This window comes from Saccoglossus kowalevskii, chromosome 3 (genome assembly GCF_978046115.1).
Source record: "Saccoglossus kowalevskii chromosome 3, keSacKowa6.1, whole genome shotgun sequence".
Classification (NCBI taxonomy): domain Eukaryota; kingdom Metazoa; phylum Hemichordata; class Enteropneusta; family Harrimaniidae; genus Saccoglossus; species Saccoglossus kowalevskii.
Window position 1 is genome coordinate 33,961,634 of NC_140643.1, and position 26,615 is coordinate 33,988,248.

Consider the following 26,615-nt stretch of genomic DNA (forward strand, 5'->3'; position numbering starts at 1 on the left):
TTTCATTGCGTATGGAAGTTATTTTCACGAGTGATGCGGTGTATCCTGCTGCCGTACTTTCACGAGCGAAGCCACGGGGAGGGTGTGGGGTTCTGTTATTATACACATGTCCCATATTTGATTATTTCATATTAAAAAAAGAACGTGCAACAAACCGGGATAGAAATTTAGATCGGGGAACCCGATTGCCCATTAATATGCTCCAAGACAGTGCTGCGACCTAGCAACGCTTGTCAGTGTAGAACGCGTGTCGCTGTACGTGTGAAAATAAAATAATCAGACGTCTAATTTAAGTCATTGTCCGAATAAATAACTCGTGGATGTTTAAGCGCGGTGGTCGTAGCACAACGCGTGTTCGAATTTCATGTAAATAAACAATGCATTTTACACGCGTTGTATACGTCGCTGTGAGTCCCATATCGAACAGGACGCGACACGACGACTGTCGCCCTTTAGTTGGGACCACGACAGAACCAGAACTTAAACTGGGCGACTACGATACACGGTTGATGTTGAAGTTAAAAGTTCCTCCACAGATCTGTGCATTGGCAAACATGCCGTGCAACTGCGGTACTCCACTGACGGAATGACTTTCGTTGAAATCGGTCGTCGCTGACTCGTGAGCTGCACACTACAACCTCGTTTGTGATGTTGCTTGCTTGTCGTGGATAGACTGAGTCTTGGTTACCGGTTAAATTTTGCTAATTTGGCGTTGGTAATCTTTATTTGGAACTGAGTAACGCCGCAACGTCGCCAGCAGAAACCTCATGGTATATCGATGTTGATGGTTGCGGCTCCATATTAATCGGAGATTTTACTGCGGGTCCAGGCAGCGGGTGGATCTTCCGAGAGCCCTTCAAGATTTATAAAACTCAGATTCCAGCCTGAGGTGGTCAACAAACATTAAGTTCTCCCAGTCCTAGTATTCTATGTGATGTACATCTAACATGCCAAAAATGCTGGTGAACGATTTGAACCTGACAAAAATACTTGAAATAGATACCAGGAAGGGGAGGGGGGTAAAAGAAAAGTTATATAACATTTTATTATTCAATAATTTATTAAAATACACAAGTTTGTCCAACTCCCTGTGATACAACACCTCAGACATAGCTCATTGTACTCGGCTGGAGTGTGGGCAAAAAGTTACTATTTGAATTTTTGATATCTTTTTTCATTAATGAGAAAGTTGACCCCGAAGTTAGAGTAACTGTTCAGCAGGAATGGCTTTTTAACTCTTCTGTGATTTTTTTTTGGCTTGGCTGATTTTGTCACGGTTCATACTTGACAGGCAGGTCGTACCATCACTAATTGGAAAAACAATCCTGACCCACCGCTACCATGGCAACAGCCAAAGTCTTGTAATAGCAGTGCCCAAATGATCATGCCTTTTATTTTGGCTACGTTGCGCACTGGTAAGAGATCACCGGCGCCGACATTGTTACCACTGTCAACGGAATCCCAACGCAGCTTTGAACTTTGAATAAAATGTAAATGCTGCTTCCAACCTAGAAAATACTATCGCAAAACGATTGGAAATTATACATTTAACGGCTGAATACGTCCTAACAATAAAATAAAGTGACTTCTAATGACTGCCATGCTTTTTTGCAAACCTCGTATAAGGTGCCCGGTTTTAGTTATAAACAGACGTTAGCTTCACGTTCATGTCCCTTCCATGATAACAGCCGAAAACATATTGCTTGTTTTTTACCGGTTTTCATTGGCAACCGAAGTATTTTTATTTTGTAAACAAATTTTCGTCTGCTATTTTTATTCAGTTCAAATCGTTCAGCAACATTTTTGGCATATTAGGTGTACATCACATGGAATACTACGATTGAGAGAACTTGATGTATGTTGACTGATTTTTATCATAGTACGAAGTACCAGGAAGTTACTCAGTTCCAAATAAAGATTACCAACGTCAAATGAGCAACATTTGACTGGTAATCAAGATTCATGTAATCCATGGCTAACAAGCAACATCACAAGCGAAGTTGTAGCATGCAGTAAGTCATCCCGTCAGTGGAGTACCGCAGTAACACGGCATGTTTGCCATCAGCATTGTATTCAAACGAATCACGTGGTGTGCCGTTCTCGTTCAAACCGGGATTCGATCAATAGGGGAGTCCCATTAAAAAAACACATTGCAAATCATGCAAGTTCAACATTTTCAAACCAATATACTAAAACAGAAATGTTCAGAGATGTAAATGAAGGATAGATATTACTTTTCACTATACACATCTCTGTTGATACTATTCCTCACATATTCTACTCCCAATTACTCCTGCGTAAAATGGACTAGCCTCTTCATGTTGACATTCAGACTAAAATCACGTGACAGGCTGTTAAAATTGGCTGTTGCATACTCTTTCGCCGGTCTGGAAAATGTGTTTAATTAACTCACATTCAAGCAACAATGCAGATTTCCCAGTGGGAGTGAGACTATTCAAACTCTGCCACTAAAAAATAGGGGTGTTTTCAGCAAAAAACGAATAACCCTGGAATACACACAATATACTGAATTTCGGAACAAATCGTGCATTACTTACAGCAGCAGAATACCACAGAAATATCAGACGAAACATGAAAACACTATATATTGTATTTCAGCCTGAACCCTCTATATTGCAATTCAAGGAATTAACCCCATATGTGCATCCATTTCCCACCTTGGTATCACCCACCCCTGAAAACAAACTCTTAATACCACGCTGAAGCGTTTGGTAATAAAGACTGGTAGGAGGTAATGGGGCGAAAGTATTCAAAAATCAGTGTTTGGCTGTTGCTATGGCAGCGGTGAGCGAGAATTTGTTTTCAGATTTTACAACCTAACTAGAGTGAAGGTGTGACTTGCCCGCCAAGTTTGAACCAAACGGTTCACAGAAGAGTCAAATTTGTCGGTAATGAAAACAGATATCAAAAATTCAAATAGTAACTTAGTGCCCACACTCCAGCTGAGTAGAATGAGCTATGTCTGAAGAGTTTTATCCTAAATTTGTAGGAGGAGATTCATTTAGCACGAAGCTATCCAGTTTTTTGGCTGTTACTATGGCAACGATAGGCCAATTTTTTTCTTCAGATTTTACCTAATAACTAGGGTGGTGGTGTGACCTGCCTGTCAAGTTTGAGGGAAATAGGCCAAGCCAAAACAATCACAGAAGAATTAATAGGTGAAAACACACACTCAGAAACACAAAATTGATTTTAAGGGCAATCCTAGCAGAACGGATCGCCAATTGTGAACAAAAATGTTCGTGAATATTACTGACCGCAAAAGACGCTCATCGCGAAGTGTCTTGTATATACTTGAAAATATATATTTGAATGTATTTTGTGCACACTAGGGCACACACACAATTAGTTTTATTTTTAGTCCTCGTTCGACATAGTCATAAATGGTGACTTGGGTTTTGGGTTACGTCTATCTGTTTATCCTCATTTCTTCAACATGTCTTCATTCGTTGGTTGATACAAAGCAAAGTCATAATGGGATACGTGTGCAGGTCAAATCAACATACAGTATGTCATGACCATTTCTGAGGCATGCCTTGACGGATTTTATTCAAACTTGACATGCATGTAATTGAATGGTAGTTGATATCCGAACAGCCCAGACATGATTTTTGTTCGGATATACAAACATTTCGATTGTGCAAACTTAGGGGCAGGACATTTTGGAATGAGCGATGTTTAGTGGAGATCGATTTACGTCGGATACTTGAATGAAACACCAGGGCAATAGTATAGCTGTATTTATTCTGTTTAATGACAAGCCATGCATGGCACAGTCTCTACTAGTTATCAAATTTAAGATATATATGGAATATAAACATATCAGAGATATGGCTCCAGAAGCTGATGCATGATTATGATTTTTTAACATTAAAATGACATTCAGTCATCTTGTATGGGTATCTGATCGTCAAATATGTAGTTGTCCATATTGAGAGATATTGCTCTGGAACAAAATTAACAAGCAGTCTATCGGCTGAGCTAATTGAACAGAAGATATCATTAGAAAATGAACAATATGTATAGTATCAATGCAATGGGACTTGCTGTTTTCAACAAGAATTCAAAAATATAATTTTTAACCATAAATGATTGTGGTTTTTAACAAGAAGAAAATATCACTTTTTACCAAAAATATTCATCAAAATTAGAGAATTGAAGATATCATGAAATGAACAAATTTGAGAGTGGTCCATATGTAGTATCTATATATGTAATATCAAAGCAATTGGACTTGTGGTTTTTAACAAGAAGTTGAAAATATCACTTTTTACCAAAAATGACAAAAATATTCACCAAAATTAGAAAATTAAAGATATCATCATGAAATGAACAAATCTGAGAGAGATACACATGTAGTACCTATATATGTAATATCAAAGCAATTGGACTTGCGGTTTTTAACAAGAAGTCGAAAATATCACTTTTTATCAAAAATGACAAAAATTATCACCAAATTTAGAGAATTAAAGATATCATTACAAATTGAACAAATCTTAGTGAGGTCCACATGTAGTATCTATATTTGTAATATCAAAGCAATTGGACTTGCGGTTTTTAACAAGAAGTCGAAAATATCACTTTTTACCAAAAATATTCACCAAATTTAGAGAATTAAAAGTAAAACATTGACACGAACGATGGACACCGGACGATGACGACGGACAATCACTCATACGATAAGCTCTGCTCGACAAAGCTCGACAGCGGAGCTAATTAAAACAAAATGGCCACCAGTAGGCCATTTTGAATCAGATAATCAAACCAATACATCTGTATATCTATGACATAATGTATAATAAATATATATAATGTGAACATAATCAGTCAAAGCATGTCTGAACCACATTCACTAAAACAAAATGGCCAACAGTCCAAACCGATCTGAAAATGACATGCATCAAGGTCCTATAATGTCCAATGTATGTACCAAGTTTGAAATCCAACTGTAAACAGCCAAGATCCGGTTTCGAAATGCCAAAAATGCTTAATTTTGATGATTTTTCAGCACAAAAATCACTGCCATTCTGCCATCTTGAATCAGACTGTGAAACAAATTGATGTGCATATGTATAATGTTATGTATGATGCATGTATGAAATTTGAATGTAACCAGTCCAGGCATGTCAGGTGTCATATGTCTAAGATACAGGTCCAAAGGGAAGTAGACATGGACGCACGCACAGATTTATGCAGAGGTCAATCCATAAGTCTCTGTTTTCGGACTGCGTTCGATTGGAGACTAAAAATAATTTTCACAGCTAGGTTGATAATGAGTTGAAACCAACGTCTTAGGGGGTTGGTGATCAGTGATTTGAGGTGCCTGTCATGTAAAAAGACTGACTTACACATGTACTTAATTACCAGGTGGTAATCTTTCCCTTCCTTAATTTTACGTTGAGTAAAACCATCCAACATTCAAGCAATCAATTGTACAACACACTTTCAATGAGCAATGACCTAACAAGTGGTCGGATACACACCGTAGTGTCTGGGGACATAACACATGCTCAGATTACTGAACAATTTGGATATTTGACGTTGGGTTATATACAACGTTTTACTGTAGTACATACAGAAAATAGAAACAGTGAATTTTGTCACCTGATTGGTTGAAAAATGCACTAATGGGAGCAATATACTTCACCACTCTCACATTTGAGGGCAGTATTCAATTTGACAAAATTTGCAGGGATGGGGGTGTGTGTGTGTGGGTGGGGGGTAATGATCAAAACGAGAAATAGATATCGTGCATTCTTGCTATCAACACAGCACACATTTACTGAATAAAGACAACCAAACTCAAATCAGTTTGAAATCTAAAATATTGCATTTTAATTTTGTAGACAAATACACCAGCGATTTCATATATTTTAACACACTGAACTGAGAAATGCAATGTGCAATCTTTGTACACTACAAAGCTGGCAATAATGAATACATTGCTAATACCTACTAAGACCCATTCCAAACAATAATCCTACAGCTACTGAAAAAAAAAAAAAAAAAACATTGCACGGTTTTTGTTTTCGGGAGGTTTTGGTCTGGCAAGTTGAAAGTTCAAAGATGAAATTTCAGTGATTACTATAAAGTGAAAAAACAGTGAGAAAAAAAGAAAAGAAAAAACCTCTCCCTTAAAAAAAAAAATCATTTTATAAGAAAGAGGGGGGGGGGGGGGTTTCAAGACTCTTGCAAGTTTCACCTTACTGCCACAAAGCTTTGAAAGCATCAGTGAAATACAAAAATAGTCTTCACACTCCCACAACTAAACGGTCCACAACAGGATTTCACTCGTTATTAAAACAGAAGAGAAGACTTGCCAATTTGGTTATCAGACAATTATACACTCAAATTATGCTACCATGATTATCTACACATATAACAATTACCATGGCAACTCAAATCAGTACTGATTATACGTTTTAAATGGCTAAGGTAAAAAAAAAAATTTGTTTCTGGTCAGCGTGCACATGAGTTTTTTTTACTGATTTCTGGCAAAATATTGAAAAACATGAGAAGAAAAAATTGCCCCAAAGAAAAGCGCATCTTTGCATCCACTTTTATAAATTTTAAGACCAGTAGCAAATCTTTTTTTCTTTCTTTTTTAGCCAAGCAAACAGACACTGCTCTATTTTGCTTTGCAAAAATCGGAGGCAATCAAGTCGGTTTACAGTGTAACCAAAGTGATGCAATGATTTCATAAGCACTGAAGTACGGAAGAAAAAGTAACACTATATAAATAAAAAAAAAAAACATTATTAAAAGCACCAATATTTACAGCAGTGTTGAGATTTGAACAGAAACTGATCAAAAAAGAACTAAAATGATTCTGAGTGAGTGTATGGCACCAATACAAAGAAAACATCTTCATGGTATGAACATCCCATTTTTTTTAAGAGAATCAAACAAACAGGTAAGTGAAATAAGTGCAGTAGTCACTCCAACATCACCACCCATCAACAGTTGGAGTTCAACCAACAATGTTCTATCATACTGTTTGAAAACACTATTTTAAAACATAATTCCACTATAATTTGCCTAGAAAAGACAAAAATGAAATACAACATTAGTGATTCATATATGACAGGTGTATTCCTTTAATATTGTACCACTAAAGAACCTGATGTGTTTTCCATGCTGTCCAGGACAGCACAGCACACTCTAGGTATTGTACCACTAAAGAACCTGATGTGTTTTCCATGCTGTCCAGGACAGTGCAGCACACTCTAGGTATTGTACCACTAAAGAACCTGATGTGTTTTCCATGCTGTCCAGGACAGTGCAGCACACTCTAGGTATTGTACCACTAAAGAACCTGATGTGTTTTCCATGCTGTCCAGGACAGTACAGCACACTCTAGGTATTGATCAAAGTAAAACAATTTGAATGAACTATGAGCAATAGAAAACAGAGACTGGGTTTAACAACCAGCATATAGGCTAGAAAACTCTAAAAATTGCAATTTTCTTGTGTACATACATATTCGTTTTCTCGATGTCTAAAAATGAACCTAATTATAATGTTCTAATTTTATAACTTCATCAATAGAATTCTCTTCACAATTAAGATATATCAAAATATGAGCCATGTGTGTCTGATCACTTTATACCCACAGTCACAAGTCTTTAAGTCTTCAAATGAAATGTACTCATTATGACAGTTTAATAGGGAAGATCACCTGGCAACCATCTCCAACCTCTTTGATTAAAACATAACACATCATCACTTCTTTCTGTAAGAGTTCCTTGGGGCCCCCTCCCCTATAACTTTAATCCTAACCCTGCCCCTCCATTTTCCCTCCTCCATTTCAATTATACATTGGGATCACTTAGAATTATATGCAGGGGCATATTGAATTACAATGGGAGCTAAGATTAGGGTTTGGGTTAGGGGACCTTCAGGAACTCTTTCCCTTCTTTCTAACAATTCCACATAATATATTTGTTTTCAATCCGATATTTACAAGTTGTGAGACATTACTAAAAGCACAACATCATTGAACAACCCACTGCAGGGATGAGCATATTAAAATATAGTGCAGGTGTACCTATGCAATCTCCAATACAAGTCTAGACTACAAAGCTCTCAGACACACACACTGCTCCTGCAAAAGTGGCACAAAAAATAAAATGACAAAAAAAAAATATTTGCTTATGTTCACTGTAAATGCTGCGTAAAAAAAAATGTAAGCATTTTCCACTTATTATAATAATTAGCATGATGAAATTAAACCTAGATTTGAAATGGACACCTGGGTATTGAAGTCACCTGCTGAGTGTTCTGACCAATAGCGTTGTAAAGAAGTTTACAAGTAACGCCACATTAGTCACTGATTGGACCCAATCAAAGTACATTAGTTTACACAATAATTAGTCATAGAACTATGGATTTTAAAATGATTAGGCTGACACAAAATAGAAGCATAAATATCAGTAAATATAATAAACTAATTTTTTTGCCAGAATAGATCACTTTTACGTTAAAGTTGTTTATTTAATATGTGCATCACAAGTCGGTGTTAATAAAGTACAGCATTACTGGCGGTAGTTGTAATGGGATGGGATATGTACAATAATGACAATATTTATTACTGCTAAAAAAATTACAAAATGGTTCCTAACAGGAAAAACATTCTGGGGTAGGGGGAGTGTCGGCCTTGATGTAAACTTGATGCTTTATATCTCAGTGCCTGGTATGAATAGAATTGACGGAAAAGAGGGCACAGATTATGCTAGACAAAAAGCATTGCCTTATAGTGTATATACATCTATATATTCTGTATGATCACTGCTATAAAGCTGACAGTTGGCGGTTACATTACCAATAATTATCATTGCACAATTACAGCATTGGTTTGGTAAATTTCAGTCAGTTTTCTGATGCATGTACAATGAGAATAGTGTTGTGGTGCACACTGTCTGTGTGTGACATCTCCAAGAGTAACGATGGCATAATGCAAGCTAAATAAAGCTTGACATATACATATTATACCATTTAATAAAGTTTACTTCTATGGATCTAAAATAACATACTTTGCCTTCTACCACGACCTGAGCCTGGAAAAGAAAATAGAGATAAAATTAATTTTATTATGAATATTAGGGATAATAGCTATAAACTCAGGTATGCTATCAGAATGAGTTTACAAAAATAGTACCAGTAAATAGTTCAACTGAAAACTCCATGGTGAAGTTCTTCCTTTAAGTTGCGAGTCATGAGCTGTATTATCCACTCACTTTCGGTTCATGGATCTAAGAACAAGTGACATCAGGTGATAACCTCATAATATCACACGACCATCAGATCACATATACATGCATGAAGGTAATAATGATGATAGGTCAAAATACACCATCCATTATCAACAATGATGTAAAATGATGAGCTCACCTGAATGCGGAAAAATAGATGACCTGTAACCTGGATCCTTGTTAAGCTCTATTTCATTCAAAACAAAAATTGATTGTACTGAAAATAAATCATCAGATCTGAGTTAGTAAATAATACAACAATGTGACATCGTCTTGTAGTCAACAATAATTACAATCTGTCAAGAAAACAAACAACTAGACTGCACAGGGATTCATCGTAAGAAAACAAAATGGTATTAATATTTCATATTGATATATTATCTGTTTCTCAACCGTAACAATTGTGGGCACTACAGTAGAAATATGTTTAGGTGCCACACAACAGGCAAACTACACTACTTGAAATATACACAATATGGACCACAGAGAGTGGTATCTTAGCAACAAAATAATATTGCAAGGCTTCTATGATTAAGTATGTTCATTCTTTTACTTTATAATCTAGTAAATTGTCACTCCATCAATTGCCAGTTATTTATTTTGAATAACAAGCATTTATGAGAAGCAATATTACTGGGGGTATATAATAATTATTCCTGCATTCAGTATTCATTATTGCCATCTCTTGATTATAAACTCACCATCAGATATTTCATGTATTCTCGTTCCTAGGCACTTGAAGAAAGGATGTTTCATAGCATCTCGAGCAGAGATTCGGTTTATACCTTCAAACTGAAAAAAAAATAAAGAGGAGACTCAAGTAAAAATTTTTACCAATTATAAATCATACTGTTTTAAAATCCAACCAGAAATGATTTAGGCTATACTGGTAAACTGTGTTCACATAGAAAGATAAAAGTGCAAGGCACCCTGTCAAAATCTGCTACTCTTTGTGAAGGTATGAGTGTTTCAAAGACAGTAGTTGCTGACTGTGCATCTTGAATATTATTACCTGTAATAACTTCTTAAGTAAATCTATTCCATCAGGGTCTATCCTAGGTGAATGATTTATAAGCGGTTCTGGATCATAGTATGGGAAACTATATGACTGAAATTCATCATTGAAACTTATTCCTGGCCAAGTGTCTTCCGTAGGAGTTCCTAAAAGTTTCCAGATCAAATGGAGTTCATCCTCCACTGTGGAGCCTGGAAACAATGGTCTACCTGCTGCCATTTCGTAAAATATACATCCAACGCCCCTGGAATGAAACACAATGACGATTAAATTTGCATTTCATCTTGTTTCATGCATAAAGATGTGTGAGGAAGTAGTTGTTGTTTGCAGTTGAATGCAAATCTGTAGGCGAGAAAAGAAAATATCATTGTGATCAATTGATCTTATTGTTTTTGAAATTATCATATTACTGTTGTACAATCCTTCATATAATTTTAAATATTTTTAGTAAACACTTCTATTTCATGATTGTATAAAAGAATTGTGGAAAACAATGACACAAAATTCCTCTGATCTGACACATAATTTTTCGAGGGAGGTGCTAGATAAGCCCCCCCCCCCCAAAAAAAAACAACAAACAAAACAAACAAAAACACGATTTACTGAGCTCAGTACCCTGGGTTCTAGTATGGTACATCATAGTCTGTATGATAGTATAATGAAACAATGACGAGAAAAACATACAATAGTAATGTATATATCACTATTCACATTAAAGCACTAGTGCTTACATGTATGTTATGCATCTCAATTGGAGATGTGCTTCTAATAGAGGTAATATTGTATATATCACTATTCACATTAAAGTACTAGTGCTTACATGTATGTTATGCATCTCAATTGGAGATGTGCTTCTAATAGAGGTAATATTGTATATATCACTATTCACATTAAAGCACTAGTGCTTACATCTATGTTATGCATCTCAATTGGAGATGTGCTTCTAATAGAGGTAATATTGTATATATCACTATTCACATTAAAGCACTAGTGCTTACATGTATGTTATGCATCTCAATTGGAGGTGTGCTTCTAATAGAGGTAATATTGTATATATCACTATTCACATTAAAGTGCCTGTGAAATGGCTGCTATTTTCACGCCTAAAATTATCCATTAATACATAAATATTATTATTTTTTATGTTTCTAAGCATAAATATTTTTTTTAAGTGAAAAAATGTGTTTAAACTCAGTCTACAGAAACTTTATTTTTGCGTATTTTAAAACGAGGCTCCTCATTAGCTTCTCATTTGCATACAGAAATTCCCCTTGTGACGTCAGAAAGGGAAGTCGCTGGGCAGCTTGCATTGCCGATACGTGTAAATAAGGCAAATTTCTTGTGCTGTTTTCTCGTCTTTGACTAAATTGCCACTTATGTACTTGTTCGTCGAGGAAGAATGGACCATAATGAACACATAGTATCAAGTTTGTTGCATGGGGTTGAGTCAGATGTGAAATATGTCCGGTCTGGTGTAGCTAGTCACCGTGGTGTTACCGTCACCGGAGCACGTTTGTACACTGTCGCTGGACTCCGGCATTGGACAAAATCAAATTTGACGGCTGAATCGTCTTGTTATTTAGCAGGTTACTAGACACTATTGATTTATAAAATAAAGAAATAATTTAAAAAAAAACCGACAAAACACAGTTACTAAATAAATGACTGCCGCGTTGTAATGGGTGAACGCGTCGGTTCATGAGGGGGACAAGTGCGTGAATGGCGGCGTTTAATTGGATAACAAAAATAATTGAGAGCGACTCACATACAGACAAATTCAGAGTGGATTTAGCGTGATTTTCATGATTATGACATATTAAAAAAGTACATTGACAGCTCAAGCCCGGATTCTTATTCCGTAAATTATTACGCCGATCAAGCTGCAAGTAAAGGCAACAAACGTGTGAATTCGACATTCAACACCAATAACCGAACAATTCAGACAATTTTAGCCTGCGAAAATGAAAAAAGCCTGAGGGCTGCATAATTTCCTGTTTGTCCGACGCTTCGTTTTCGTGTCATTATCGAAGTTACTGCTACCTTTTACATAACACGGGTGGTCTCTATAAAGCGATAATCGGGATCGCAAAAAAATCAAATCATTTGAAACACATACTCGACGTCTCTCTTCCTTCTGAAATCCGTCTCAGTGATCATGGGCTGGTTCGGAATCTATTTTTTTGAAAACGTTTTGTATTGTCGGCGTTTCTCGTTAAAACCTAGTTGTTTTGTCATGGACAAGGACAGTTTTTCACACACACAAAAAAAAAGAATCTGAGGTGAAGTGGACACTGCATATGACGCTGTTAAGAGGAAGTCCACCCCAACCTTTTCTCGTTATTTTCACGGCTTTCGTCCACCGATTTCGCACCTTCAGATCGATTGGAAACGTGTAAATACTTGCACTATGACTATACGCATTACTGCAACCGCCCACAACACAACGTTTAACCATCATAAATGTTTGTTGTGAAAACAACTTCTAAAAATTCGCTCTCTCAAAAATAAAATTAAACAGACAAAAGATATGCCGATTAAAAAATGTATATCGTTTAAAAGTACAGTTGTACGTTGAATGACACAGTGATACATGTATAAAAGTATGGCTCAGGGGTATGGCTTCCTCTCATATTTTTGCATTTGGTGGCGCACTTTCGGCGAGAGTCGGAAATCCGGAAACAGTTGACCGTTTCAGGATAGGTGGGCGTGGCTACAGCACGGGAAATATCTCAAATTTACTTGGATAAGAGTAATCATTTTCAGCAAAAAAATCAATAATTGCCCATTTCAGTGGGGCACAGATCTAAAATGGGAAGCATGTGGGTGGGCATTGCACAGGCACTTTAAAGCACTAGTGCTTACATGTATGTTATGCATCTCAATTGGAGATGTGCTTCTAATAGAGGTAATATTGTATATATCACTATTCACATTAAAGCACTAGTGCTTACATGTATGTTATGCATCTCAATTGGAGATGTGCTTCTAATAGAAGTAATATTGTATATATCACTATTCACATTAAAGCACTAGTGCTTACATGTATGTTATGCATCTCAATTGGAGGTGTGCTTCTAATAGAGGTAATATTGTATATATCACTATTCATAATAAAGCACTTGTGCTTACATGTATGTTATGCATCTCAATTGGAGATGTGCTTCTAATAGAGGTAATATTGTATATATCACTATTCATATTAAAGTACTAGTGCTTACATGTATGTTATGCATCTCAATTGGAGATGTGCTTCTAATAGAGGTAATATTGTATTTGATGGGAAATGACACATGGGGGGGGGGGGGGTTTGAAGGTTTGTAGAGTGTACTTACCACATGTCAATATGCGTAGAATACTCTGTAGATCCCAGTAAAACATCAGGTGGTCTATACCACAATGTAACGACTTCATTGGAATAGGTCTTAGTGGGAACTGACTTGGCTCTTGCTAGACCTAATGATAACAATGATAATATCGTAAAATAGATAATGAAGCAAGAATCACTTACACAATGCTGCTGCAATAAATAAATAATTATCAATACTAACATTCAAATAGACATATTAGGAAGTATGACTGTATCTAGCATGGTGTGCAATAGAATTAATTATCAAGATATGGATGGAATAGCGCCCTCTATGGTGCATGATTGTCTGAAGATATTACACTGTGTGTAGTTCAGAGATTGAGACAATGGTTTGCATAACTAATGAATATTTTAACAGGAAATTTTAACAGACATCTCCCTACCAAGGAACATGGCTATTGTTGATCTCAGCGGTAATAATCTGTATAATTCTTAAATTAAGTTTTAATTTGACTGTCACTTTGCATCATAAAACAGCACTTCTTACTTTATATACAGGTATTATGTTAAGCCAATGAAATTTTTGAAGATTTCATTTATATTGTCTGAGAGTGGAAACAACTTCTATTTTATTTATGATAGTCATAGTTATTAAGGCAGCATCTCAGTTTACCATAAACTCAATTAAATCAGGCGTCAAGTGCAGAAATATAAAGGGACATACAATACTCAATTTTAAAATGAAAAATAATAATTCAATACTCACCAAAATCGGCTAATTTTAACTCTCCTTTTTCATTGATAAGGAGATTCTGGGGTTTTAAATCTCGGTGTAGAACCCGACTTTTATGGCAGTAAGCCAAGCCTCGTAATAATTGATACAAAAATAACTGCAGAAAGAAAGTGAGAGAGAGAATAAAGTAATTGAGTTGCGATGAATTTGTGTGGATGATAGTGAGAGAGAAATTATTGTTGGTGACAGGAAATCCTTTTAAAGTAAGATACAACTAGATGCTAGGCAGCGAGTACCTATAAATATTTATTCATTTCAAGTAATGGTTTGCTATCTGTTTCATCTCAAGTTATAAACTTCAAAATTAATGAGATTGTCAAAATAGATCATATAAAGGCAACAAAACATAATCCCATTACTAGCAGTAAAAATAAAGAATTTAGTAAAATATATGTTGTGGTGTTTTATTGCAGTAGTCGGTTTATAATGCAATGACAGGATGTAGCATTTGAAACTTAAATTTATTGTTTCATTAAAATACCATAAAACTCCAAAATTTATGGTATCTTTCGCTTCAAAATCTAGCTTATCAATAGATTGTCTGTCTGTCTGTAAAAACCCTTGCTGTATTGCTAGTGATGAGCTGGGGTAATTATTGAATTTTGCATTCATTGTAAAGCCTTGTGTCAATGTCTTCAAAGTCAGTAATTACACAAAGTGTACATGTTTTAACTGAATGTTGGTCTCCATCCATTTTACACTTACCATAACATTGTTCATGCTCATAATATTTCCACAATCATCCATATATTGCTTCAAATCTTTCTCCTGTCAGACAAATGTTAGGAATAAATAGTTTTTTGTTTTTTTGTTTTTCTTTTGTTACATTTAAAAACACTTAGATACTGAGTTCAAAATGAATATTTTAGAGGAAAAGTATGAAAAGGATTCAAAACAAAAACAATTCATTGCAAATATCGCTGTATATGTAAGGAATGGATTTGATTAATTAAATTCAGGATAATGGACAACATTATCTATACATAAAACATTAAATGTATCTTAAAACAACCACACGTTAGTAAATTGCATACATAGATGTCTATCCACCCCTGTCAGTGTTGCTATGATGAACCCCAATGCTGTCACATCTAGAAAATCCCTCCTTGACACCAATCACACCATTAAACTGAGATTCATGACAATGCCTCCACAATGCATGCTTTAAATCTAGTTGGAAGTGACAGTACTGTCATATGTAACACCCTGTAACTAACATAGTTGTGTGGCTACACGGAATACTGGCACTTACACAGTTTGACTGTCAACTAACACACTAGCAAGCGCACATATTTTACTGCAAAGTTTGATAGGATTTAGCACCACAGATGGAAATGTGTTAACACCCAGTGCATATATACAGGGCATAAGTGAAAATTAATACACTAGTAAAGACACCCTATCAAATGCAGTAACACTAACATTGTGTTAACAAGTTTGTTACCAAGTACTGAGCAATCACAGACGATCAACATTCAGTGTTTTCTCATAACATAGTCTTGTCTCAATGACAGTATCGATCAAAATACCATTTATGCTTTGTAAAAGCCTAGCACTCACAGAACACAGTGCGAGAACGGTATACTTAAAAATGCACTAAAAACTACTTCTACGGACTGAAATGCAATTACTATTCAATTTCCAATTCTGTAACTTTGAGATATAAAACTAATGTTACTAACAGTACACACTTGACTGCATTCAATTACAGATAAATAATTAATTTTGTTCTCCTTCAAGAATATGAAGAAGGCTTTTAAAAAAAAAACATTACTGTTTTCTTTTACAAGGAAGCTAACATAATGTGAATACTAATTGCCAAAAGTGCCTTGGCAAACAGAAATCGTAGTGAGAGTTTTAAACAATCCACATAGGTAAATAAAGTACAAATATAGCAGAATAGCTTTAGAACTTACCAAATATTCAAAAACCAATGTAAGCGCATTTGGTGTATGAATAATATCATGTAATGTAACTATGTTGGCGTGCTTGAGCTCTTTAAGGAGTGAAACTGTGAAATGCAAATAATATCATTACACATTAAATTAAAAATCATGAAAATCAATAAATTGCAGATACAAAAGTACCCGTAATTGTCATGACAAAATTTGTATTCAGTATAATGGAAAAATTGATTTCAGAATTCATAAATCAGAGGACTTTTCATTTCACTATCCAAAAATACCCCCTGAAGTCAGCTCTAATCATTTTCTAGTTCTGATCTTGCATGAGTCAACCTGATTGAAATTTATCCAACTGGACTTGTTCGCCCCAACCTTGACCTTAACTAACTCAAGCTAAACTCACTAAAACTGGGTCAACTTGACACAACCTGACCTGAATAGATCCACGTAGACACAAACTGATTCAATCCAACTTAATGTAACCAAAATAAGCCAAATTTACATACCCTGACCCAAACTAACTCAACTTAATACAAATTGACCCAACCTCACCTTACTATAATTTAAACTGACTTAACTTGATGCTGGACAACTTAAAAAGATTCACCCTGGCCCACCCTGACCATACTGAACTCACTTCACCCAAACTAATTCAACTTGACACAACAAGACCTAACTGAACTCAACAGGTAATACAAACTGACCAAACTTGTCACATTACGAGATCTTGGGATGTGCCAACATTTTTAATACTTCATGTTTGGAGAGGGTTAAATTCACTTAAATTCTCTTAAATTCACCACCGAGGGTGTGATATTGGTTAATGCCGAGCGCTCAGGCAGCAAATCTCGGCATATGCCAAGTTTTGGTCCCAAGCATCTATAGAGACCGAGAACGATTTTTTTTTCCACACATACCGACTCGACCCCAACCATTCACACACAAGTTTCGGCACATGCAGACTCAGCCCCAAGACTCTGGGCCGAGTCGCCACATGAACACCAAAACTGACCCAAATCGATTCCACCTGAATTAACATGACATGGCTTGAACCAGATGTACTCATACTGACTCAATCCAACATGATACAAAGTGACCCAACAAGACACAATCTGATTCAAGATGAATACAAACATTTGTTGTGAGAGAAGGCACACTGATAATCAGAAATGACAATGTCACATACCTTCTCGTATTGCTGTACACGGAGCGCCTTCTTCATGTTCCAGTCTAATTTCCTTCAGCGCTACTAGACTATCAGTCAGTTTACTTTTACCCTTAAAAACTGTTGCATATGTACCTTCACCCAGCTTGTCTAATTTGGTGTACGTTTCTAGTTTTCCAAAACCAATTTCAGACTGAAAGAAAGATGACAAAATAATAGCAAACACCAGATTGGAATTTACAGGTGTTTTTTAGCGTGCAGGTGCAGAGTTCTGAAATTCATTAAACTATAAAAGTCAGTTTATTTCCTATTATGTGGCTGTTGCATGTTGATTTATTTAATTATAGCAGCTATGTCATAATGTGTATTAAAGTGTATTAGATACAATTTTCGTATGTGTACAGTGAAAAGAATCACCTGACCATAATTGACCAATCACATGATGATAATTACAGGATAGTATTCTCAAAGACAAAGCTACGTCACAATCCCCCAAACATTGTCAGGACCAATCAAAAACAAGAATAGACAATAAATTTTCAGATTAACACCTCTGTTTTCCCCCTTGCTAAATGCTAACCAACTTTTCCATCCCTATGCCAACGAAAAAATCTTTTGTCTTCTACTGACTTCCTGTTCCAGTCCTTCTTTGAGAATATAATACAACTATAGATGAGTTTAATAACTATCCAGTGATCATACTAAACTAATCAATGTAAGGTGTTTATGAACATAAAATGTCAGCAGGATGGCAAAGTCATAAACTTGAATACTTTGTAGTGTTTGGCAGTAAAAGTATGGTGAACATTGTACATGGGAACTAAAAACTACTTAGCATAGACGTCAAAATAATAACCAGTATTTCTAGAAATACTACACAGCAGTTAAAAAATGATTTGATTTTCTCTATAACTTATTCTTCTTTATTTGTTCAATCTCTTGTTAGTATCTTTGTTATTCTTTGTATTTTTATTTCACTCTCTATTTCTGTGTTGTATCAATATATACATGGAAATTAGTTAAAATAACTTTATCTAGAGGCTTATCATAAAAACATGTACAGTAGTTGGAAATTAGTGATTTCATCTAATGAATTAAATCACCATGACATACTTAGGCTCTGAAATAAAACTTTAATGTTTTCAGTTTCCATGTACAACTCAAATAATAACTGGATACTATTATGTTTATTTGAATTTACAGAATGTGAAAAAAAAGAATAAAAAATAAAAGTTCAAATAAAATACACAACTTTTATCATGTTAACTGTAGCAAAATTGCCATAGATCGTACACTTCTCTCAATCAAATATCATGATAAGATTAGGAAATTAAAATACAAATCTAAAGTATTGGTTCCAATATTAAATTTTAATGTAAAAAGTAAAATATTTCCCAAAGACTTTTATGTTAGTATGATTTCCTGACATAAAATTTAAATAACTTAACCATAGCGTCACCAAGTTAGATTACGATAACAGAAATGTTAACAAGCAGTCGAAAATATCATTTTTTACCAAAAATGACAAAAATATTCACCAAAATTAGAGAATTGAAGATATCATTACAAAATGAACAAATCTGAGAGAGATCCACATGTAGTACCTATATATGTAATATCAAAGCAATTGGACTTGGGGTTTTTAACAAGAAGTTGAAAATATTACTTTTTACCAAAAATGACAAAAATATTCACCAAAATTAGAGAATTAAAGATATCATTACAAAATGAACAAATCTGAGAGAGGTCCACATGTAGTACCTACATATGTAATATCAAAGCAATTGGACTTGCGGTTTTTAACAAGAAGTCGAAAATATCACTTTTTACCAAAAATGACAAAAAAATTTAAACCAAAATTAGAGAATTGAAGATATCATTACAAAATAAACAAATCTGAGAGAGATCCACATGTAGTACCTATATATGTAATATCAAAGCAATTGCACTTGCGTTTTTTAACAAGAAGTCGAAAATATCACTTTTTACCAAAAATGACAAAAATATTCACCAAAATTAGAGAATTAAAGATATCATTACAAAATGAAAAAATCTGAGAGAGGTCCACATGTAGTACCTACATATGTAATATCAAAGCAATTGGACTTGCGGTTTTTAACAAGAAGTCAAAAATATCACTTTTTACCAAAAATGACAAAAAAATTTAAACCAAAATTAGAGAATTGAAGATATCATTACAAAATAAACAAATCTGAGAGAGATCCACATGTAGTACCTACATATGTAATATCAAAGCAATTGGACTTGCGGTTTTTAACAAGAAGTCGAAAATATCACTTTTTACCAAAAATGACAAAAATATTCACCAAAATTAGAGAATTGAAGATATGATCATGAAATGAACAAATCTGAGAGAGGTCTACCCAAGGTACATATACACCAAGTATCAAAGCATTCAGGCTTGTAGTTTTCAAGAAGAAGTCGAATAAGTAAAACATTGACACGGACGACGGACGACGGACGACGACGGACAATCACTCATATGATAAGCTCCGCTTGACAAAGTCGACAGCGGAGCTAATAACAATCTCAATTGATGAGTAACGTAGAGGTCACATGGGTCAACCACGTGCATGTTAGGACAGCTATTTCCAGTAACACATAAACGGTGAAATAAATGACTGTTGATAGAGTCAATGAAATACTTTTAGTGTTAGTCATATCAATGGAAAATATTTGGAGCATGTCTATAGGAATCTGTTCTAGTATAAATGTCTCCTTTTTTGCTGATGTTTTCAATATGCATGGAACTAGACTGGAACAAAACGGTATTAGATACAAAAAAAACAATGTGGTTGGGAGGGGTGATCTTTTAATAACATACCTGGTACATAGTAATCAGTATTTTAATTTTTCTGAACCGAACATATAATTCACGCACATCAAATCCAAAATTCATACATATGTGACCAGTTAAGAAAACTAATTGATTTATTTCTATTCTCTGAGCTGAAAAAACAACATTAGTGAATTGCATAGAATACTAAAACAAATCCACAAGTTAGGCAGACTCCTTGCCTCTATGAAGCAAAAACAGATAAATGAATTCATGCCTATTAAACACTTGGAGGAATCCCAATTAGAGGCCTTTAAGAAGGAATAGGAATGGTCACAGTAGAATATAGATAGTGTGTGCATATTGCCAGTGTACTTACCAAAGAAGCCCTTCTTAGTCTTCTTGATAATGGCTCGCCAAAAGGTGGACTAAGGCTATTGTTGTACTGTTCTATAAATCTTTCTGGAAGACGAATATCAGCTGGCAGGGAAAGCCTTTTATTTATGTCCTAAGTGATGAGAATAACAACGTTAAAGATGAAAAGAAGACACCACGTACATGTTGGATGACTAGAAATCCAATTACCATCGGTTAGTATTAAGAAATGTAGTAGAAGTTCAATCTACATAAGACCAATAATTGAAGTCTGATTTTTAACTACACAATCATGGCAGTAATGAGTCAAAGCACGGCTATAGATACCAATGGTAAACTCTATTACCTGCATCTCCATTTGAAAGAGTACTCGGAGACGACAGTGAAGACAACGTTATCGTAGAACGGCGAAAAAAGTTATGACATCTGCATATGTAGTCACAACATAAATAGTCTCAAATATACGGAAAGATGGCAAAGCGATTCACATTCTCCAATGTAATTTAACATGGTGAATTAATAACAACATCATTTACATGCTTTAAACAGCTGTGATAATATAATGTGGCCATGGTATCACATGTATACATGGGACATGTACACACGCAATATCACATCTAATATATTCAATAATGCAAAAAATAAACATAGTTGAACTCTGGTGACCTTGCCCTTTGTTATATAATATAATTCCCTTTATCATAGTTTGTTTTAATATAAATATGCATTGTCATAATTAATTTTGAATACAAACAAGTTTTGGGGTTGAACCAACAGTGAGGAATCAGTCTACCGAATGTCCTTAAAAGATGTAAATATCTTACAAAAACATTGGTGCCTTATTTGTTTAATTATTTTAAGGGACATAATTTCCAGCTTTATTCAAAGTAATTCAGATATTTTAGTATAAAAACAAATGTCTCATTGCAAAAAAAAAAAAAAGTGCTGCATTTAGATGTGAATAGATTCATAAAACATGCAAGATAACAGAAAATTTTAGCTGGCTTTAGTCCAAGTATTTTGTACAGGTGTCTGTCAAAAATTAATGATTCACTGAGACAAATATGAACTGCCTCATTGTGTGACTACTGTATTATATGAAAAGTAAAAAAAAACACCCTTTATGAATAGCTATCATGTTGCAAGCTCTGCTTTGTATGCAAATCAACTTAAATAGTTAGTTGGTGTCCAGTGGAGGGAGAAGTCAACAGTACTGTTGCCTCCTGAGAATCTACATCTTCAAACACTGCAATCTTTGAAGTGCGTTTTTAAACTAGTATTATAAAAACTCTATCATTCTGTTCTAATAGCTGAAACATATTCCTGTGAGTTTTCATTTGTTGAATGAACTGTTTGTCAAATACAGAATACATATATTTTAGAATAATTTTCTTTTTAAAATGTGGATGAAATGTTTTGCTTTTAATGTATTTTTTATGTATTGTTTTTGATTTGATAACTTTGAACTAAACAGATTTTCTATTAGCTTCAGATCTTGATCAAAGTTAGGCACCCAGTTCATAGGAGTGCTTATATTGATTTTCTGACATCTTGTTTTCTGTAAAGATTTTATTGGTAGGTTTGCAAATGTGTATCAGACTGTGCAATCTCTCCATGAGTTGGTTTTGAAACCCAGTATGGGATTCTGAGATACATTACCAAGGATATTATTACAAGATAAATCATTTGCTTCATTGAACACATACAACAATGCATATCTCCACTGAGATCAGTGACCTTTGATGTGTATCACCAGTGATCAGTCAAGTAGAAACAGTCAAAATATTTTATCAGATTTTCTCAATTTTTGCATGATATTTTCATACAGGACATCTGTTGTTCAAACTCAGGGAAGACTTTATACTGATGAATAAGGTGACCAAGTTTGATAAAGTTTGGAATAGAATTAGTAAAGTTATTATGCACACAATAACAATTATTAACGACGACGACAACAACAACAACAACGCCGGACAAATTTTTTCCCTTAATATACCTTTCCCTTCCATCTTTGATGGTACGGGCAAGGTAAAAAGGACCACAGTTGGGTCGGAAGAATTCCAAATTGTAAACTTTGACAAAGTGACAAGTTGAAATAAATAGTAATTGCCAAGATAGCGGATGTACACTGTAAGATCATGTGTACAACATTTTTAAAATTGGTCTGTAAACTGACAACTGAAAATAATTATTTTCTGTAATCTTCACCAGGAAAATCTTGCATTTATTGGTTGATTTAATTAATTAATTGACTGAATTTGAACAAACTGTTACCAGTATTTGCAAATTAAATAATTAATAAATACATATCAGAAATAAACTATTATCAGACAAAGGATTTCTTAAATTAAATAAATAAACTTTGGGTCATGTTATGTTTGGCCATTATCATCTTCCAGTTCAATTTTGATCCATGAAAGACTTCTCAAGTTCACTTCTACCCATGATCTGCCTTGACCTAAGACGATATACATCACATCAGCTTTTAATGCTTCACTTGATTGCTGGTAATCAATTAATATTTCATGCAGTTCTGGGCACCCTTAACTTACTAGTTATTATGAAACATAAAAGTATATTTTGCTTTAATAAAAAGATGCTGTTTGCTCATCCAGGAACATCATGTCGCTTTCAATGATATGGGTAAATTATTATAATGCATTAAAAAAAGTAGTGTTATTGATTAAGAGAATTTCTAATGTTGTTTGGGCGTTAACAGGAAACATTACATGTATATTCCTACCTCACTGAGTCTTCGTTGTAGTCTTCTGTTTCTATGCCGTACTTTGACCGGTGAGTACGGCTCATCGGAAGTCCCTGACGCTTGGTCGCTTTCCCCATCAGAACCTATACGGGGATTTTCATGCACAATACCTAGATGGGATGACAATAATAACCATAATATATGAATTAATATATTACATATATCATAGAAACAGCACAACCAATATATGCCATAATATGCCATAATCCCTGTACTACATGTATATGTACGTGTAATATGAATCCAACATGCAAGTCATCACAGCTAGAAAATAAATCAAAACTAAGTTCAGATGAAAATAGTATCAATTACAAGAGCACCACCTAAGAATTATAGCATGTATAGATCTAATACATTCATATTTATAGTAAAAGCCACAACAGATGCTATCCATGGAGTATCAAGTTTTCAAGAATTTCATTGTGGAGCGACTCAAGTAATTAGTTATCATCTAAACTAAAGAGGGTTAACTTTGATTGTAATTTTATAAACGCATAATCACAAATATGGATAAACTATGCCAATTAAGCAAGGCTTGCTAGAAATCATATTACCCCATATTCTGCACACATGATATATGCTAACATCCTGTTGTGTCACATGCAGAAATATCTTGTGATTTGTAGATTTCAAGATAGGAAGAGCAATCCTGGCTATTTAAACCCTAATAGCATCAAGAGCTGACAGCAAGAAATGCAAGGACACTCCATAAACACATGCTATGATCCAGAGGCATCTCAACTACAGTTTGTTAGTATGGCAGTTTAAAATTTGTTAATTACCAGGAAGACAGACCACAGGAGAAACATAATGTTGGGAAACAGATTATGGTACCAAGGCAAAGGCCAATGTTAGGGTCAGATAGCAAATTACTTTGAAAGGATTCAGTGTCCAAAATAAATATTGGCTCTACCACAAGTAAAATGTCCACTCAGTTTCAGAAACTGATTTTAGTAATATAAATTTTTTTGAGTTTGCATTAACAAGCACTTCATGCTCTGCAATTAATTTGACCATGGTCGTCATCTACCCACATGTATCTCTTGTGGCCAAAAGTCTGTCTCTGGTACTTTATGTGTCATGTAGTAAGATTGTAACATGCACTAACTTAATAATTAACATACATATGATAAATTAATATTGAATATGAAATCATTGAAGTGAAAATAAAATCATTCAAACAAATAGAATAACATGTTTATAGAAATATTAGCAAATAAATTTTAACATGATTGATAACATGAAAAAATATACAAGATTGTATTTCTACCTCAAACCACTGAAATGCTCATACCTAAAGAAAATTCACGATCACCATCAATTCTAGAATTTTCATGGATATATTCTGTGAGAAATGAGAAACATTATGGTGTTATGAGTATAGTGTCAACATAGAGACATGATTACTGAATCGGCAGCATGACATGTCCTGAAACCAAAAAGCAACAGTGTGAGTACTATTGTGTGTATGGAACTAGTATGAAGATATTCGTGAATAATCCTGAAAACAAAATATTCAATATTGTAGATAGATAGAGGATAAGTATCCAATCAACTGCCACGATGTACATACATGTATGCATAACATTTTTATCTTTACTGTGATGTCATATAGGAAAGATCAATATCACATAATATGACATCACACACTACTGAACTACTGTAAAACACGTCTTTTCAAGATGTTGCTAATGACTTAATTATCAACTCAAAGCCGCCAAACAAAGAATTCAACAATGACAAGAGAGATTCGCTAAATCAACATTTCACTACAATTCGCTAAAATTGCATGCCGCTTTATCAACATGTTTTACAGTATTTTCATTTGATGGCTACTCAGGTGATACAGAGATCAGAGCTTATGGTTTTCTACAGTCCTATAACTATAGAGTATGATAAACACAATCTATTTTAACAAGCGTACACATTTAGATTTCAGAATCAATATTTAATCATGGCAAACTGCAGCAAATACAACACACAAACAAAATCACCACACTTTACACATTCGTGTATGCAAAATTGGTATGCCAATCAAGCACAGGGATAAATTTCATTCAGTGTAACATCAGCAAGTCTATTTTTAATTTTTCAGAGAGTAGAAACATGTCTGATGCATATATAATCCTAAGATATTTTTCCCCTGTAGCTTGGATTAATATAAAACTCTGCCGGTGATTCATTGATGACTGTTGATATCAAACTAAAAGAAAATATCAAGGGATTATGTATAAAATAGAAATACATATTCAATTATTGTGATGATGTAATATGCAACTAGAAATTATTCAATTAATTAATACAATTAATCAATCATAAGAAAATAGAAATGTATTATCCAATCAGGGAAGACAATGCAAAAATTCAAATGAGGAAACTGACTGAAATAGATAAGAGATAAAAATTAAATTATGATACAAAAGAAAGAAGATTTACAGATGACCAAGAATTCTTTTTAAATACATAGCAGGTTTTGTCTGGAATCAGAACATGTAAATATTGATATGAAATAACAAATTTATAATACACACTCATACGGGTCAACATTTTTATGTCAAGAATTTGTCCAGCATGCAGCAAGGAACAAGAACGAGCACCTTCAAGTGGCTACTTTGAAAATACAAGGTTGGCATGACAAATTTAGGTAAGGAATACCGGGGGGGGGGGGGGGGGGGGGGGGGGGGGGGTTACACTATTTTTTTTTACTAAATGTGAACATTGGCCTAATAACACAGCGAAACTGTTATTGAATATATGCTGAATTATCGGTAAATTTTAATAATAAACAAACAGCTGTTATAAATATTTGTGTCAATAACCTAAGTTGATAAATTTAATTTAATTCACTTACAAAGGTCTGATATAAGTGGAATAAGAGCTAAATTTGACATGTGTACCCTTGACATGAAACAAGAATACAAGTTAATGACAGGGAGCAAAATACACGTCCAGGTGCTAAAACTAATAAACACATGAACACAATTAGGACAGCTTCCCTAGCGACGCCCACGCTTATCACAGATGCAAGCACCTACATCCCAGCATGCAGTTCAGCAGGAAATCATGGAGTATGCTATTGCGAGATAATCATTATCAGCAAGTTGCAGCCAACACCTCATGTGGCCTGTATAGTTTTATAGTCGGGGTCCGCTGAATGACGCAAATACTGAAATTAGTAACAAGTATGAATGAAAGAAACAGGAAACGAACGCTAAGTATGCCA

The 26,615-nt window shown here is 34.6% G+C and overlaps 1 protein-coding gene across 2 annotated transcripts in view; it reads right to left on the bottom strand.

The window, feature by feature from the left end:
- Positions 1 to 5,832: 5,832 nt before the first annotated feature.
- Positions 5,833 to 26,615, bottom strand: part of LOC100376832 (cyclin-dependent kinase 17-like) — a 65,442-nt gene continuing 44,659 nt past the window's right edge. The window contains exons 3-14 of one of the 2 annotated variants that reach the window (XM_078012211.2): positions 24,687 to 24,737; positions 23,372 to 23,502; positions 20,633 to 20,761; positions 17,478 to 17,649; positions 16,304 to 16,398; positions 15,093 to 15,155; positions 14,361 to 14,484; positions 13,620 to 13,740; positions 10,285 to 10,531; positions 9,974 to 10,064; positions 9,412 to 9,489; positions 5,833 to 9,077 (exon numbers count right to left, since the gene is read on the bottom strand). In XM_078012211.2, the coding sequence (XP_077868337.1) occupies positions 9,040 to 9,077; positions 9,412 to 9,489; positions 9,974 to 10,064; positions 10,285 to 10,531; positions 13,620 to 13,740; positions 14,361 to 14,484; positions 15,093 to 15,155; positions 16,304 to 16,398; positions 17,478 to 17,649; positions 20,633 to 20,761; positions 23,372 to 23,502; positions 24,687 to 24,737 (1,340 nt within the window). In that variant the 3' untranslated portion in view covers positions 5,833 to 9,039. The remainder of the gene's footprint in view (positions 9,078 to 9,411; positions 9,490 to 9,973; positions 10,065 to 10,284; positions 10,532 to 13,619; positions 13,741 to 14,360; positions 14,485 to 15,092; positions 15,156 to 16,303; positions 16,399 to 17,477; positions 17,650 to 20,632; positions 20,762 to 23,371; positions 23,503 to 24,686; positions 24,738 to 26,615) is intronic. The other variant, XM_085497099.1, reaches the window with a different exon arrangement.